The sequence below is a fragment of the Protopterus annectens genome, chromosome 3.part1, assembly GCF_019279795.1.
Source record: "Protopterus annectens isolate FY-2018-M chromosome 3.part1, PAN1.0, whole genome shotgun sequence".
Lineage (NCBI taxonomy): Eukaryota > Metazoa > Chordata > Ceratodontiformes > Protopteridae > Protopterus > Protopterus annectens.
In genome coordinates, this window is record NC_056732.1 from 239,881,172 (window position 1) to 239,898,929 (window position 17,758).

General features: G+C 40.8%; 1 protein-coding gene across 1 annotated transcript in view; it reads right to left on the reverse strand.

Annotated features, from left to right (window-relative positions):
* The window catches only part of ATP2C1 (ATPase secretory pathway Ca2+ transporting 1), a gene marked incomplete in the record, with an annotated part of 2,099,819 nt that overhangs the window by 2,061,100 nt on the left and 20,961 nt on the right, over positions 1 to 17,758 (reverse strand). Inside the window, 1 exon segment of the mRNA XM_044066734.1 lies at positions 490 to 536. Within this exon segment, the coding sequence (XP_043922669.1) occupies positions 490 to 536 (47 nt within the window).

Below are 17,758 nucleotides of genomic sequence, written 5' to 3' on the forward strand. Positions count from 1 at the left end.
GTTGATGCCTGACCGTGAGAGAATCAGCAATGAATACAATTGTACACATTTTTTGTTTACAATGACCTTTGCCAATCCCAAACAAATAATCTCATGCTGAAGGACCATAACAGGCAGCTGCAGCTGCCTTGTTTAACCAAGATTACTAAAGCAACCTGAAAGTTAGCAACTAGGGTCTTTTTGTGGTGGAAATTTTTTGAATGGTTTCCTTGTATCTACTTATTTATTCAGCTCATTCAAGCGTGCCAGTTAGATGCTTTTAACAGCTAAAAATGGTGTGCGTCAACAATGCTTACAATTTGTTCTTCCTCTCTCTAGTACGCTCAGTTAGCAGATGCATGCATTCTATATAGCTTTTAAGTTAAAAGTTACAACTTAAAAGTTATAAGTACTTGGATGTTGACATATAACTTCACACCAAAACTCTTCTGCATGCTGCTTCTGTTTGTAAAATGCAAACACCTGGTTTACTTGCACAGTATCACTTACCTTGCTGTATTTGACCTTCTTGTTCATCTGGATGGCCAAGGTCATACCTGAAAAGAGTCAACTGTGATCAGCATACCTACCCAGTTACAAGTGAATAAATACATTTCTATTACACCACCACCACGAGAATTCATTACGGTGCACAACTTCTTGCCACATTTCATTACAAGTTATCACAAGAGTTCCTCTCAAAGGACTTCTGTCAAAGCTTAAATCTGATCAAAAAGAATTAACACATTAGGCCCTTTTCCTATATGGTGTACAAAAAGTCATTAATAACTATAGGGCACTTCCCACCCGACACTGGGACAGATCACCACACTTAAGCCCCTACAGCCAGGCCCCCTTAAGTCCAACCCCTTTCATCTTGTAACAAACAGTACAACATACAGAAGAACAAACATTCAAACGTATGTAAGAAAATAAGACAAGAATATGGCATCACCACTAGCAAAGGAAATAAGAGTGAAAATAAAGGGTGGTTGAGGGCCATTACTGCAAAAGTCACAGCGAGAGCGAGAAAGGGAAGGAGAGAACACAGCCACTCTCCCTCCATGTGAGAATGGCTGAAACTGTACTCGAGACAAGTGTCACAAACGGTACATATATTAAATGATGATTTGCTGAGAAGCATGAGTGAAAGTACAAAGGCATGAGGTAAACTATAAAAATCAGACTTAATTTACAACGGACACTGTGCTTTATTCAAAAGGCTGCACAGATCCACCTCCAACTCCTACAACTGCTCAAGCAAATTAGTACTTTTTTCCCTTAGTCAAGTTAACATTTGAATAAAGAAATGTGGCAACAGACTGAATAGTAATCATTTGAAACATCAGGATCCGCTAGACGGAGTCCCAAAACATGGAAACTGAAAGGTCAAAAAATGGACTTACATATACCAAGTCTGAAATGGCTATTTAATCAGAATATTCCCTTTTCTCTTTGGTATGGTGATCCTGGAGTTGCTATATACAAGTTTGGGGCTGATGGTTTGCTCCCTTTGCAAAAAAAGGAATTTTAAAATGAGAACAGCAATCTTCGAGATTTGCTATTCTTCAGGTTTTCGGTATTTTGCTTTTTTCCTGGCTTGTTGGCACAAAGTATTGTGGCAGCTTCAACTCCCATTGCACTACAACAGATTACGACTGGGTCATCAAGTGGGTCATTAAGTATTTATTAATGTATTCAAGAAATTAAGCTCTCTCAAGCTTGGCTCTTTGGGTGAATTTCTCAAATCACTTCTTTGACAACTTAACTTGGTTACAATCAGCGCACCGAACAAAATCATCTATGTTTTACACTTCTTCATGCAGAGATGAGTAGCAAGTATACACTGAGTAAACATTTGTTTGTTTTAAACCACACAACTGGTAAGTAGGACCCACTATTTAAAACACAACTCTATAAATTGCCAAGCCGCTCAAAACAGAACTTTGAAAATAAAATTTTGCAGTCTTATCTCCATCTAATGGAATCCAATGAACAAGCTAAGATAATGCTAATTTATATTAACTTCAGTTTTTAATGTATATAAATATTTTCAATAACTATTTACATGGTCCGAGTTGATAAAAATAAAACTGGGAATGGTGGGAAACTACCACAAGTGATGCAACATTTACTCTCATTGTTATGGCAAGCACCTAACACAAACAATCCATCTTAGAGTAGGAACCCCGCAGAGGTAAAACAAATGAGCAGAATTTAAAGCAATATGTCAAATCTGAAAAAGGAATACTTTTCCCTGCTGGGCAATCCTTTCTCCCTACTTGTGGACAAGGCATCCACTTTACAAATCCAAACCAAAGAGTAAAAAGGTCACACAGTAAACTACAGGTACAGCTAGTGGGGGTATGACCTTGTGTCCTGAATGCACCAACAGATACTTAAAAATAAATAAATAAATGGGCATTCGGAAGCCATGTAGCTGAAACAGTGCATGTCCATAAGGGTTCATTTGCATATATCCAATGGGCCTCCACTATAGGAGGTGGAAGATAATGCCTAAGAGAGTTTTTGTTTTCACACACACACGGTTTTGCATGTACCTTAATTCATGTTGCTACTTTTCTGTGTAAAAGGAAAATTTAGTTTTGCAGTTTTTAGAAAATTAGACATTTAAAAGATATCTTCCAAATGGTGAGGACTAAAGATACAAAGTGGTGTTCACTGCATTAACATTAAGTAAACAGATTTGAGAATTATATAACTAAAACACAATGGCTTACCTATGCTAATCCAGCATAACTGGAGATGGAACCTAGAATGAGGTAAACGCCTCATGCCCAGCCATTAATATTAATGCAAGTTTAATCTTCTGAGTTTAGAAGAGACCTTTAAAAAAGTCTCATTTTCTAAAGGTTGCAAAACGATTTTTTCTTTTCACAGCTAAACAAAAATACTTGCTAACACTTTTGTGTGAAAAGAAAAATTGGTTTTGTGCATTTAGGTACCATCTTTAAGGTATTACACAGTGAAGACTCAAGCTTCGATGGGTCTTTCTTGTTGCTCACTTCATAAAAAACACACAACCTGTGTAGAGAAATCCATGTCACAGCTTCAACTACAGCAGATGTAGCAGCTACTCTTATTTAAAATTTTCACTAGGAAACCATGTGTAGTGTAACCCAGGTTCACAGGGGGAGAGGGAAAAAGACTACAAACGTTAAACAGATAAAAAAGCACAAGTACCTCTACAATTTACAAAAAGAAAAACAAAAAAGGTCACAATCCTAATTACAGGAACAAGATGATTAGTAGAGTAAAAAGGACAGTAACAGCAGTCAATCAGGAGGCTTCAAAATAACACTCAGCAAATGTAGCCTATGGTTGAAAACTGATAGCTCAGCAAGTTCTGTGGTACCACATGACATGCTAATCTCTGTACCTAGCTCATTAGCATTTAAAGGTATTTACTCTATATACACAGCAGGTATTTCCGTATCGGATTTAACAGAATTCATAGTGGAGAAGATTCACTCAAGGATTGATTAAATCAGTGTCTGAAAAGAAAACTTATGAGGTTGTAAAGAAACAACGGACAGAAAAATATCGTCAGCTATAAGGACTGCAACAAATATGTATATGATGAAATTATATCCCTGGGACTCCACTGAAAATGGGATTTCCCAGCCAGACATTCCCATTTAATAAATATAATACTTAATAAATAAAACATGATGACACCTCAGGGGGAGGGAATGTCATCAGGGTGCACATTAGATTATTCTAGCCTTCTGCAGCCACTTCATGGTCTAATTATAAACTCCTGACCACAAAGGCCTAGGGATGTAGGGAATCCGGTAACAATGGACAGTAAGCCATGAAGGGATGATCAGGTAATGGCATAACAGAAGGCAACAGTCCAGTTTAATTAAGGAAGTAAAAAATTGAGAACTTTTTTGAAGTGAATAACGGCTAAAGACTGCATACCTGCAAGTGAGTAGGGCAAAGAACAGTCACAACAGAGAATCTGGCATTCAGCGGTGTCACCAGATGTGAGAAAAAAGTGAAGGAACAGACATTCCACCCATCAAAGGGAAAATGTTCCAATATATACAAAGATACTTTGTTTTACGATAGACACTAACTGGTCAGGTGATGTGAAATGAACATCGCTCAATGCTACTACTATAGGGTAGTGGGTACTCAGAGCATGACAACAGAAAAGTAAATTATGTTTGCTTTACTTTGGTTATCAAGATACTGACAGATGCTCAACAAATGTAAACATACACCCAATAAATAAACATAACACTCAAGGTAGGAATGCTATCAAGGTGCACGGAGATTGGACATGTTAGTACCATTTTCGAATACAAATGAAAAGAAAGAGTAAATGGCAGCACAACAGTGAAGCAGTAATCACAGGACGGTCTCATTTTTGCAAGTTTACTTCCTACACAGAAAATGTATATTACAAAGCCTGCTGAAATAGTACAGCTGAATCCAAGCAGATATTAGATATGATTGGAGAACAATGAATATGCTACATGGAGAATTGATTTCTAGGTTCTAATGTGAAAAACTCAAAAATGTGAACCTTCCTCCTAAGGGGTGTGTCATTGTATGTAAAGAGTACAGAAAGTGCTGCAAGTGTTCAGCTCTAACACACTTTTCAGGGGCTGCCCTGACCAAAACAAATTGTTTCATCTGTCAAACCAACTAAACATTTGAGGGTGAAGAACAGCCAACTAAACATTTGAGGGTGAAGAACTATGCAGCTATAGACCGTACCTTAACAGAAAATCTATCTAAACTTTTAATAAATCAACATGCAAGATACTGTACCGCTACCAATGACCCGTTTCGTTCATTGTGACATTGCCCTCTGTTTTATGCCACAAACCATTAACCTTTTATTGTACAAAGGTGACAGGATTTCTGTTACTGGTCTGTTTTATGCCACAAACCATTAACCTTTTATTGTACAAAGGTGACAGGATTTCTGTTACTGGCTGTGTACTTCGATCAAAAAATCCATCATCACAGTAATGCACACAATTCATTGTTTAAAGCATAAGAACACACCCTGCTGCTGTAGTTCAAAAATTCTTATAAAACTTGTTACCTCCTCAGGGAAGTCAGTTTAAAACATGTACTGGGCAATGACATTTTTAAATGTTTATCTAAGAAAGGAAACATGACAACAGCATTTCAGTGGCACACAATGTGTTGCCTTTGATGCCAGGAACCAACATGTAACTTGGGCAAAGAGGTCACATGTTAAATCACTGGAGAGGAATAGAAGCCAGAGGGTGGCCTAATGGTTAAGGTGCTTGCCTTACAAACACAAGATGCAGGGTTTGAGTCTCACACGGGATAATTGGCTAGGCTGAAAAAAATGGCTCGCAAGAGCAGTTAGGTTCATAGATTAGTACTAGGCTATCTATGACTACCAGAAGATTAACTATCTGAAGAATGCTGGGTGGGAAGGAGGCATGAGATGGCTAAAGCTCTCATCTTCACACCGATACAAACCACGGAAGTTTTAGACCTTACATATACATTAGGGACATGTACACTAACATACTCAAGGATGTGTTAGGCAGCATGATGCTGCCTCTGTTCAAGAAACATTACATGCACTGACCTAATGTCTGTGTTATATGGGTATGGCAAGAAAAACAAAGGGAAACGAGAGGACAGTAACACATGCTACATTTTACCACCCACTATTAGTAGGGGGTGCAACCTGCAAGATACTATATCCTCTCCCCTAACTATTCAACCTTCCCACTTTCAACCAGAGCTTAGTATGGGGACTTTTTGATGTCAGGTCATTAAACTAAAAGATCTTCTTCTAGATCAGCTGGTCAATAGTCCTACAGTAATATCAACTTTAGCAGACAAATGAAGAGGAAATCATCTTAGTGTCATGCTGGAAAATGGCAGCTATCACACTCATGATGTGTTCCAAGGATTTGCAATGCACATCTGGGTTCAAAATATCATAAGACTAAAATAAACAAATACCAAACAGACTCAATATTTAAGCAATAACAAGTAATGGGAGTACAATTTCTGCAGTATTTTACCTACACATGCTGCAGCTAAACCAAAAGGGGCAGAGTGCATATGGTTTAACGGAAGCACAAGTGGGTAAATATTACACAACTCACACCCCAGTATTAAATTAGTGCTACTGTGCCTGACAGTGTAATGTTTTCAAATACCTTGCAAGTATTAGCTGGGTATATTCTGCAAAAAACATGCTATTTATAAGTTCATAGGTAATTCTTAAACTATTTGTCAGTCATTTTTAGCCTAGCCAATTTCTCTTTCATAGGAGAGTATCAAACCCTGTACTTTACCTTACATTCACAAACAGCTTAATCATTATACCAACCCCCACGTAACACTCAGCTTAATGCAAGTTATGCGTGTTACAAGAGCGAAATGAACACAATGTGTGAGTACATTTGTATCAAAAAATAAAAACATTCATTTAAGTGATACAAGTTGCATGACTGTGATAAATCACTATATTAAATTTACTCCGAATACAGAACTCTCTGACTTAGTGCCACTAGCCTACTGATCTGCAAGAATCATTAAGAAGCCTAGCCTTCCATTTCCGTTGTAGTTTTTAGCCTTTATATTTTGCTTACAAATAACCCACAGATGACTACAGGTATATGTACAAGTACAAGCTTATAGTGTCTGCATATTTGAACTGTTCCTTACTGAAATTGGTACACCTTGTTTGCTGTAGCATAGACTAGATCCAGGCCTGCTGAATCTAGCTTTGTTTGTATGCTTGTTTGTTTGCTTGTTATTTCCCTGAAACACTAATTCCACCTAAAACGCGGCTTTTCAGCACTTCTGTGGATCCCTAGTGATATCTGCATTGCTTACTGTACTTATTTCCATGTTTCACTTGAAAGAAAGTTACTGTTTGTCGTTTTTGCATTTAAGTTACCTGTAACACATTGCATTTAAGTCACCTGGCACTTGCTCACTAAAGCAATTATATAAAAGTCAGCACTAAAAAATTAAAAGCACTACACCCTCACAAACTCCCCTTGAGTACCTTGTTCCCCATTGGCCCTTTTTTCAATTATAAAGGAATTCCCAATACTATTCTAGCATGTCCAAAGAAACACTAATTCCACCTAAAACGCGGCTTTTCAGCACTTCTGTGGATCCCTAGTGATATCTGCATTGCTTACTGTACTTATTTCCATGTTTCACTTGAAAGAAAGTTACTGTTTGTCGTTTTTGCATTTAAGTTACCTGTAACACATTGCATTTAAGTCACCTGGCACTTGCTCACTAAAGCAATTATATAAAAGTCAGCACTAAAAAATTAAAAGCACTACACCCTCACAAACTCCCCTTGAGTACCTTGTTCCCCATTGGCCCTTTTTTTCAATTATAAAGGAATTCCCAATACTATTCTAGCATGTCCAAAGGTCAGTTGTCAATCTCCTCTCCGGTCCAGCTGGTGAATCTGGGAATCTTGAGGCAATGTTACAACTGCCTCATGTACACAGACAACCCTCTCCTCCTCCCAACAAATTCCAACACATGTGAGAGATGCAACCATATAGGCAAACTGGAGGCCAAGCTCTCTCAACTCAGTACTGGCGTAACCAGTCAGGAGGAGAAGGAAACCACACTCACTACAATTCCAGTCTCACATAGACCTACCACGACAGCAAACCAAACACAAACACACAAAAACATACTCGGAGGCTCTAAATAAAAATCTGCCTAACCAGCAGAGACCTCCAAAGCAGACACCCAAGCAACCGCTACCACAAAACAAAACATGTGCAACACATAGCTCACAAAGCCACTGTGCCGAACAGTCACAGCCCTTAAGGCTAAACAACACACCTGATACACTTGTAATAGGTGACTCTATAGTCAGGCACACTGACGTCCCGCTCACCAGGCTGAACAAGGAGAAGGTCATGGTGAGCTGCCTGTCGGGCGCTAGGATCCACCACATAACACAAGCACTCGGGTCACTCCAAGGCAAGTACAAATATGACTCAGTCATTGTCCATGCTGGTGTGAATGACCCAAGACGTACCTCCCTGGACTACATGAAAAGAGACAGAGGAGCTCTCGGAGCATGTAGCCCAGGCCGGTATGACCCGGACCTTGAGTAGCATCTTACCCTCACCAAGAGTGATGCCACAATATGAAGACAAGATGATCAATTTCAACAACTGGCTTAAGTATTGGTGTCATTCAAAGGGGGTCCAATGCCTGTCAGCCTGGGATGACATGCGCAACAAGCCACGATGCTTCGCTAGGGACGGCTTGCACCTGTCACTCCTGGGCTTTCGGATATTGGCAAAGGCTCTTGCTACCCCCATAGTGCCTTTTTTAGGCAAGGCTCAAAAGACAAACCCACCTCCATAGGTATCACAAGGGATAAGAAACTAATAGTAATGCTACACAACGCCAGAAGTCTAAGATGCACGCACTCAAAACTCTCCTTAGCATGGAGAACATTGACATTTGTTCAGTAACAGAAACCTGGTTCAAGGCTCCCGAGAGCACCCCAGCACTACCAGGTTATAACTCATATCATGCTTTTCGGCCCCAAAACTTGGACCGAACCACAAAAGGAGGGGGAGTATCAATATTCGTCAAAGATACCCACACCTCCAGGTTGGTGGCACAGCATGAAGCATCAGAGACTATCCATGTGCAACTAACAGTGGGTAAAACTGCCTTCCAGTTTATAGCCTGCTACAGACCACCCTCCCAAACCCAGGAACCCCACTCGGCCTTCCTGGGAACACTGGAAAATATGAAGATCTCTCCAAACACCATTATATTGGGTGACTTCAACTACCCAAACAGACTGGGAGCATTACTCTAGCTCCAACACCCTAGCCCAAAGGTTCCTAGAATTTATGGACTCCAGCCATAAACAAACTATACAATAGAAGGTGGAAGCTACTACATGATAAACAAAATCCCAAAAAGGGAAGGCATCTCTGATCAGTATTAGCAAAAAAATACAGGCACAATCGTCTAAGGCCAGCTTCGAGAGAAAAATTGCACAGGACACTAAGGATAATCACAAGGCTTTCTTTAGTTATGTTAGGAACCTGGGTGGGAATTCCAAGATATGCTCAGAATTAGTCCAAAATGACAAAAAAATACACCAAACCCACAGACATTGCCAACATCCTAGCTGACAGGTTCAGCGCAAACTCCCCCCCCCCACCAAAAGGGCAAATATCCATCCCAGCAGAGTGCTGCCCCCCTGACATCTCAGATGCTCAGGTAAGAGCCGCCCTCTCCAAAGCAAAAAACACAGCATCAATGGGACCAAACGGTGTCCCGGGCTGCGTCCTACATGAACTCCAAGAAGAGCTAAACCCAAACATAAAACTACTGTTCAATCTCAGCCTCACTACAGGATATGTACCCAAAGAGTGGCGTACAGTAACAGTGGTCCCTCAACGGATCCTGGAAACTATCGCCCCATAAACCTGACTTAGCTTGGTCTGCAAAGCTATGGAAATGATCATCATGGACCTCATAAATAAAGATATTGGAGACCTACAGACACAGGATCCTACCCAGTTCGGCTTTGTTAAGGGCAGATCCTGCCTCTTAAGCCTGGTCGATTTCTTTGAAACAGTCACCAAGGCCATTGACGAGGGGAAGGTGGTCCACACAGTCTATCCAGACCTCGCAAAAGCCTTCAATACAATACCCCACTCGGACATTATAGATAAGATCACCAGCTTAAATATAAACCCCTATGTCACTAGATGGGTTGCAAACTGGCTCAAGGACAGAACCCACATGGTTAGAATTGCTGGAGCCATGTCAGACTCCAAACCAGTTACAAGTGGCGTCCCACAAGGCACAGTCCTGGGACCTCTCTTGTTTGGTATATATTTCTCGGAGGTACAGGCCAACACGGAAGGACTGTGGCTGACCAAGTTTGCAGATGACTGCAAACTGGGTGTCATAATAGACTCTCCAGCCAACACAAGCATCCTCCAAAAGGGCCTCATAGAAACAGACAACTGGTGCCAGAGCCATGGCCTCAAGCTAAACGCCAAAAAGTGTATAGTCATCCCCTTTGGCAAAAACAAAGTGCCCACAAATTACCACATAGGTGATAATCCATTAAAGTACAGAAGAAGCAATTAGGGACCTGGGGACCCAAGTTGATAGCAATCTCTCATTTGACAACCACGTGGCCAAAGTGGTTAGAAAAACATTTTATATAGCCCACCTAATCATGAAGGGATTCACATCTAGATCAGGGGAGGTCATTGTGCCTCTTTACTCATCCCTCATCAGGCCCATAATTGAGTACAATGACCCTTTTGGGATGTACCTTACCAGACACCTGCAACTGGAAAGACCCCAAAAGTACCTCACCAAGAGGATCAAAAGGGCTCAAACAGATGCCATATGCTGCCCGGTTAAAGAAACTCCAGCTCTACTCAGTGGCATACCGCCTGCTCAGAGGCAATCTGTGCCTGACGTATAAAGCCATGTCCAACCCGGAATTAATGGACATGCTGCACCTCAGAAAGTCCAAATCCCATGAGACTTGAACCTCAGCACTGAAATAAATAGGATATGCTGGAGGGACAGATTCATAACCCAGAGGCTCGCTTCACTCTGGAATAAAATCCCAGTCCAGGTTAGGCAGAGTCCCTCATTGACTCTCTTCAAGAGGAATCTTGATGAGTGGATGGGAGATCGTAGGTTTACCCCGGGTATCACTTCTGTGTCACTGTTAGACAGAGGCACAGTATACTAACCTCGAAAAAGGGCATAGCAAAATTAATTTAAAATGAGTGGCGAAAGCCAAACACACACTGGCTAGGCTTATAAATGCCCTAGGGCAGATAGCCTAGTATGAACCTATGTTGGGAGATTTACAATTTGCTTGCTTCTATCCATGAGGGACAAGAGTGCTAAACCAGGGGTAACATTCTAGTTACATGACCATTCATCCAAATTACGTTTGAATTGGACAAGAGAAGTACTTGTTTTACGTGGAGTAGAAGACTGTTCCAAATAAGAGGAATTCTCTGTGGTGCATAACTATTCCTCCAACATGTTCCATTTATTCTCCGGAAAAGATAGCAATCCTCTGAGCACATGTTTATACCACCACTGGACTTGTAAATGTGCAATAAGTCTGTGAAGATAGGGTTGGTTGGTTGAGGCTCTATATGCGTGAGCCTGTCAGTAGATTGGCAGCAGTTTCAGCAACTGCCATTTCAGTGAATGTTTTACAGATAGTGGAGAATTCCCTTTTCTCTACTGCTGTGCAATCTCAGAGTAGGTATATTTTAAGTTGGGGGGTGCCCCTTGCAAAAACAAAACGTTTTACAGATAGTGGAGAATTCCCTTTTCTCTACTGCTGTGCAATCTCAGAGTAGGTATATTTTAAGTTGGGGGGTGCCCCTTGCAAAAACAAAACGAGAGAGATTTAGTCAACAGGTTTAGCAAAAGTACTTTTGGTGAAATATTTTCATAGCTTTTGATGAAGGGGTAAAGGTGTAAGGTGTCAATCAACGTGACTCCCCATATGCGAGGCAGAAGTTGCTCCTCAATAGCCTGCGTGATACTGAGAAGCGGGAGAAGGCTTTGAAATAGTCCACAAAGGTTTTAGGATTTAGGCTCTTGATTTTCCTAGGAAGGAAACACTGCATTCAAACAAACATTTGCACACATACATAAGAGAGGCATTAAACTAAATGGCAAACCTAATGAGTTCCAAGTACAGTGGAATGGTTATATCCCTGGAGTGGGACGTCATACCTTTAAACATAAGGAAGTCCATTTTTATTGCGCATCTTACAATAATGGATACATGCTGATCAAAGTACAGTTTGCTGCAGAGACAGGTTCCCAAATGCTTGACTACAAAATTTTCAGGGGTGTGTTGTCAATGTCATTGTTACAACAGAAGTCATGTTGACATTTAGTTTTAGTCTACCAGCTAGGACCTCAGAGTATCATGGTGTCCTCTTGGGAGGTTATTATGGCACCAGGTTTGCAGTAATGTGCAAAGCTGGTCAGCCACGAATCCTTAACATTAGCTTTGACCTGCTAGAAGTAAATGCAAAGAGGAGTGGCCCAATGACTGAACCCAGGGGTACACCACTAGTAACAGATCTTATGAAGGAGATACTGCCATCCACCATTATTTCCTGCATTCTGTTTGTGACCCAACAGATTCACAAACACAGTATGTAGCCCTACACATGGGCCGCATGCACTGGTTGGGTACATGCACTTGCTGGCAGCAAAATTCACAAATAGTAGTGCCCTAACATTATAAAATGGCTGACCTGGATTGCGGACTACATGCACAATGTGAATTGCCTCTATACACTTAACTGAAGGTGCCAAAGATGTACATGCGCCGTCATGTAAAAATGTTAATAGGTAGTACACACATCACAGAATCCTCCTACATGATACTTGCTTAGTTGGAGGGAAGAAAAAAAAAAACTTAAAGAAAATATACGTCAATGTCAATGTACACATCAGGACATTATACTACTGCAACTTCATTTTATGACTCGAGATAACGACACACACCCCTAACACCATCACTGACATGTTACACACCAACAGAATATGCATTGCATAGGCTTTTACATATACACAGCACTGTTCTTAGTGCCGCTTCATCATGGCCAGAATAATATACACATGTGGCTCAGATGTCCACGTCTGCTGAGAAATGGCATTTTTAAATGAGAAGGGTTTGTGCTCTTTTTTCCTCACACTTAAAGGCTTGTGTCATCAGTGGGGTGGGACGTGAAGCAAGTGCGGCTTTACTCTAGTGCTTGTTTGAATATTAGTCCAATGTAAACTCTGAAGAACTGTAACATGTCAGTTTCCAAATATTTTTGCACCACATGATGAAGATGTTGGCCAGCCATGCAACACCAAGCAACAAATTTTATACTATGATCAGAGCTTTGAGTTAATTTTGGATGCAGTTAGGCCACAGTTGAGCGTGCACGCGTTTTGGCAGTGATGAAGTGGTTGTGGTTTCTACAGCTCATAACTTCTTAATCAATGACTGAAGTGGTTTCACCCTGATTTACAGAAGGACTGCTTATTTGGACTACTCCACATACCTTTTTGCTTAGCAGCAGGCAATCTCCTTTAGCATGGGGACTGTGATCGGGTTTGACTCTAGTGTGTGTGATGCTTTTACTGCATACCTGCCATTCCCAATTGCAAAACTCTACCCATGAATAATGGCCCCCAAAAATAAGAGGGAGATAAGCTTCAGGTAAAAATAGACAATGTGCTGTGAAAAAAGAAGAAATGATGAAACAGACGGAAGGATGTAAAAAATAAGGAAGGACACTGCAACAGCTAGGATGGGATTATCTAGGCCATTCAAAGATTTGCAAGGTGAGCAGTTCCAAATATATGTACATTTTACTTGAATACATTTTGAATGAATGTTTGGAGAAACAAATGCATACATCCAAACATAAATTAACAGAAAAAGTTATAAAAAAGTACTTTTCTCCAACATTAACATTTGTTACTCCTTCCAATCCTTTTAAATAATGCAATACAAGTCAAAAATAAAGATAATCAAAACTGTTCTAAAAAGATGGTTAAAACTGACACACTGTTTACATTTAAAAATAAACAAAAGCTCTGCAAGTAATGGCCAATGAATGATCTACATATTACTGAATTTTATAGCAAGCAGGGGTTGAACAATCTGCTCCTCAGAGAGTAAAAAGGAGAGCCCATCAATGGCTAGCTGTACGCATAAGAAATGAGATCAATAGAGAAATTGGTCAGGTCTACACAGGTTACTATGAATGGTGGAACAGCTGCTGATTTGGGATGGTGGAATATGGCAAGCTATGGGAATCAATTTAATGCCTGGGGGCTAACCTATACAGTTAAAAGTGAAAAAATTAATAATTATAATCAGCCTCCAGCCACAGGGGAGACAAACTATTGAAAGGAAGTGCCGTCATATCGACAAAAAGGACCACTTTATCAGAAAATTGAAAACATTGACACACACATCTGTGGTTTGTCTCAAGGGAGTGACTGAAAGAAAATGTGTACTGACTGAAGATGCTGAAGATACCAGAAGGGAAATCTATGCACCAAAGGCATTAAAAAACAAACCACCAACTGAGGATCTCCTGTAACACAAATACACAACGTGCCAGCTGAGAGTGCTGACATGTGGGAAAAAGGACAACAGTCCACAGTGTTGGGGCATGGCGTCTATAAAAAAGTGCCTGGGGTGGATGTTCGAAGAGATAGAGGCAGTGCTGAGGAATGAGGGAAGCCATGTGAAAAAATTAACAATGGGCCAAGGGTCCACTAAATAAGGAATGCCAGGGGCAGAGGCATTGATATGATGTGCCAAACCATAGACCAGAAGGCAAATTGCTTGAGTGGGGCCAGATGCAAACCAGGTAATCAGCTAATCACAAATTAAGAATTCATGCAAACCTGTGCGAAAGGATGGAGGCTGGCTTAGCATACAGAAGGAATCTGCAGTTCCTTAAGTCCAAAAAGATGCATGCAGTTAAGCACAGGGTTGCTGAAAAAATGAAACATCCAGGGAACCTCAAGAAATAGTAAAGCCACAATGAGGATTCAGCTCAGCAAGGGAGCATGAGATATGGGGGTGGAAAATACACACCAATGTAATGACAAAGAAAGATGACTACAAAAATGAAATGGAGCAGATGTGGGGATAAACTGGTAAGACAGGCCAATGTCAGAAGGGGGAGGAAGAAGGCCAGAATGGCAATACCAGCATCAGGGAACACACAGCTACTTGTAGACAGAAAAGGAAGAAGTGGCAATCGGACATGATTACTTTCTATTCCCATGGCGTTTAGTTGAAGATTTGCCAAGTGATGCCAATTAATAAACACAGGATACAAGAAGCCAAAAGTCCTAGAGCACACAACCACTGTAAACTAGACTTGGTGGGTGCCTAGTCATGTGTGGCAAGTGACCATTTTTTTAGAAGGGCCAAGGAACAACCCTGGGAATCCTAGGTCAACATTTGTGACATGAGAAACAGAGAGGCTTGGAGAAGGGGTGTTTCATGGGTGCGAAAGTGGGGCACTGGAGGATGGAAACCGCCAGGATTGAAGAACAAACAGAAGAGACAACCAATCATATCTCAGGATTAACTGTCCAACTGCAGGAAGAATCATGGACCAATGAGTGAAGGATGACAACAGCTTGACTGGTAAAAGTCCTAACCATTATGAACAATAGCAAGTAGTACTTCACTATGAACAACATTTTTTCATTTTTACCTATTGTGTGATCCTGGTGTACCTGTTATTTTGGTAATGGCTGCTGATGCAACCATTTTATAGTTAGGTTTTATTAAATTACCCTCATGTCAGACAGTCAATGCTTACATTTGACTTTCAATAGATACACATCGTACGAGCTATGTACAGAGCCAATGTCTGAGCTCATCACATAGTCCAATTTTTTTTTAACCAAGGAATTACGTTTCTAATAGTTCTCAATTCCATTTACAGTCCCTACAATCATCTTTTTACTTCTCTTATTGATGGTTTGTCTTCCATTTTCTAGTAATGGCTTTCTTAGCCAGAATAAACACCAAAGATAACACATTAAACAGGTGAAAGTGTTATTTTACACTACCTCATTAAAAGCATATATATACCAAAGTTAAGCTTTATACTTGAAAGATAATTTAACATATCATTACAGTCATTTTTTTTGTACTGAAGCAACTCTATACATTCCCAGAATATATGCTGCCAAGAAAACTCTTATATTTCACATCAGCAACATATGCATCGTGCATGGGAAAGTACAGTTTTGTACCTACCATAAATGTAGATGTTCGAGGATCCACATTGCTGCAGTCCTTACTATTGGGTAGTCCGCTGTCCAGTCGGCCCGAATACCAGAGTATATGGCTGACGTCGGTCAGGGCGCATTAGACTGACGTCAGTACGTCAGGGTACTAATGCGCATGACCGACGTCATATCCTCAGTCTTTTCTTGCCCCAGATGTCAGAAGACCCTAAAAAGACAAGGCCCAAAATACCTGCACCAAAAATATGTACAATATATACAAAAATAACAACATATAACCTCACCTACACAACCACCCCTAAACACAGAGGGGAAGGAGGGAGGGTAAATTGGACTGCAGCAATGTGGATCCTCGAACATCTACATTTATGGTAGGTACAAAACTGTACTATGTTCTTCGTTCCACATTGCTGCAGTCCTTACTATTGGGTAGAATCCCAAAGCAGAGGTAAGGGAGGCTGGCAAATCATAAAGAAGTAGGAGCTGACAACATGCCTTGCAAAACAGCTGTGGCAAAACCAGCCCTAGACTTAGAGTAGATAGGAAGGTGATAATGCTTAGAGAAAGTATGCACTGAACTCCAAGTAGCTGCCTCCAAAATATCCTTAGTTGCCACCCCTTAGAAATGCTGTTGAAGTGGCAGTAGCCCTAGTGGAATGAGGCCTAATCCCAGCTGGAATCTCCTTGCCATGATGGGAATAACAAAATGCAATGCAAAACCCAATCCACCTAGAAATAGTTTGTTTTGACACAGGCTTGCCCTGCGAACTCAAAGCAAAAGAAACAAACAACTGCTGAGACTGCCTAAAATCCTTAGTCCTGCTTAAATAATAACGCAATTGCCTGTGTACATCTAAAGTGTGCAAAATCTTTTCCCCTTTATTTTGGGGGTCTGCATAAAAAGTAGGCAAATGAATAGTTTGGTTTAAAGCCACACTAGAAACCACCTTAGGCATAAAGGAAGGATTAGTGCGTAATGATACCCTATCCTTATGGAAAATCAAAAGGGCTCTACTGCCATAAGGGCCTGCAACTCAGACACCCTTCTTGCAGAAGTAATAGCCAACAGAAAAGCAGTCTTCCATGACAAGTATTTCAATTCAGCAGTAGCCGCAGGCTCAAAAGGTTGTAGAGTAAGTTTTTCCAACACAAAATTGAGATCCCAAGCAGGAGTAGGAGCTCTACGTGGGGGTCTTATATTCTTTGCCCCTCTAAGAAACTGCTTGAACAAAGGATGCGAAAACAATGGTGGGTCACAATCATAGTGAGCTGAAATTGCTGCAGCATGAATCTTAATGGAAGAGAAGGACAAACCTTTATCCAATAACTCAGTAAGATATTGAAGAGCCACACTCAAATTAGGCTCAGAAATCTCCAAATTCTTTGCTGTACTCCAAAATAAAAATCTCTTCCATTTTTCTGCGTACACTTTCCTTGTACTAGGTCTTCTAGCTTCCATAATCACATTTAAAACTTGTTGAGGAAGTTGAGACCTGCTGTGTTTCAACACAGAATATGCCAGGCTGTTAGATGAAGAGAGTGAAGCTTGACATTGAGCAGATGACCGTCCTTCTGAGATAACAGATGAGGAATCAAAGGTAAAGGCCATGGAGGCTTCCTTACCAGACTCCTTAGTAGTGGGTACCAGTGTTGCCGAGGCCAATCTGGAGCTATCAAAATCATCCTTGGCTTGTCTTGTCTGACTTTTAATAGCACCTTTGGAAGAAGAGGCAGAGGTGGAAAGGCATACACATGAAGGTTTTTCCAACTGAAAGACAGAGCATCCACTTTCCAAGCTGTGTGATGAAACCCCTTTGTGCAAAACTTTGGCAGCTGGTGGTTTAGTGGAGAAGCGAACAGATCTATGTCTGGAGTTCCCCATGACACTGTCAATTTCTGAAATACATGAAGATCCAGTTTCCACTCGTGGGGATCCATGATT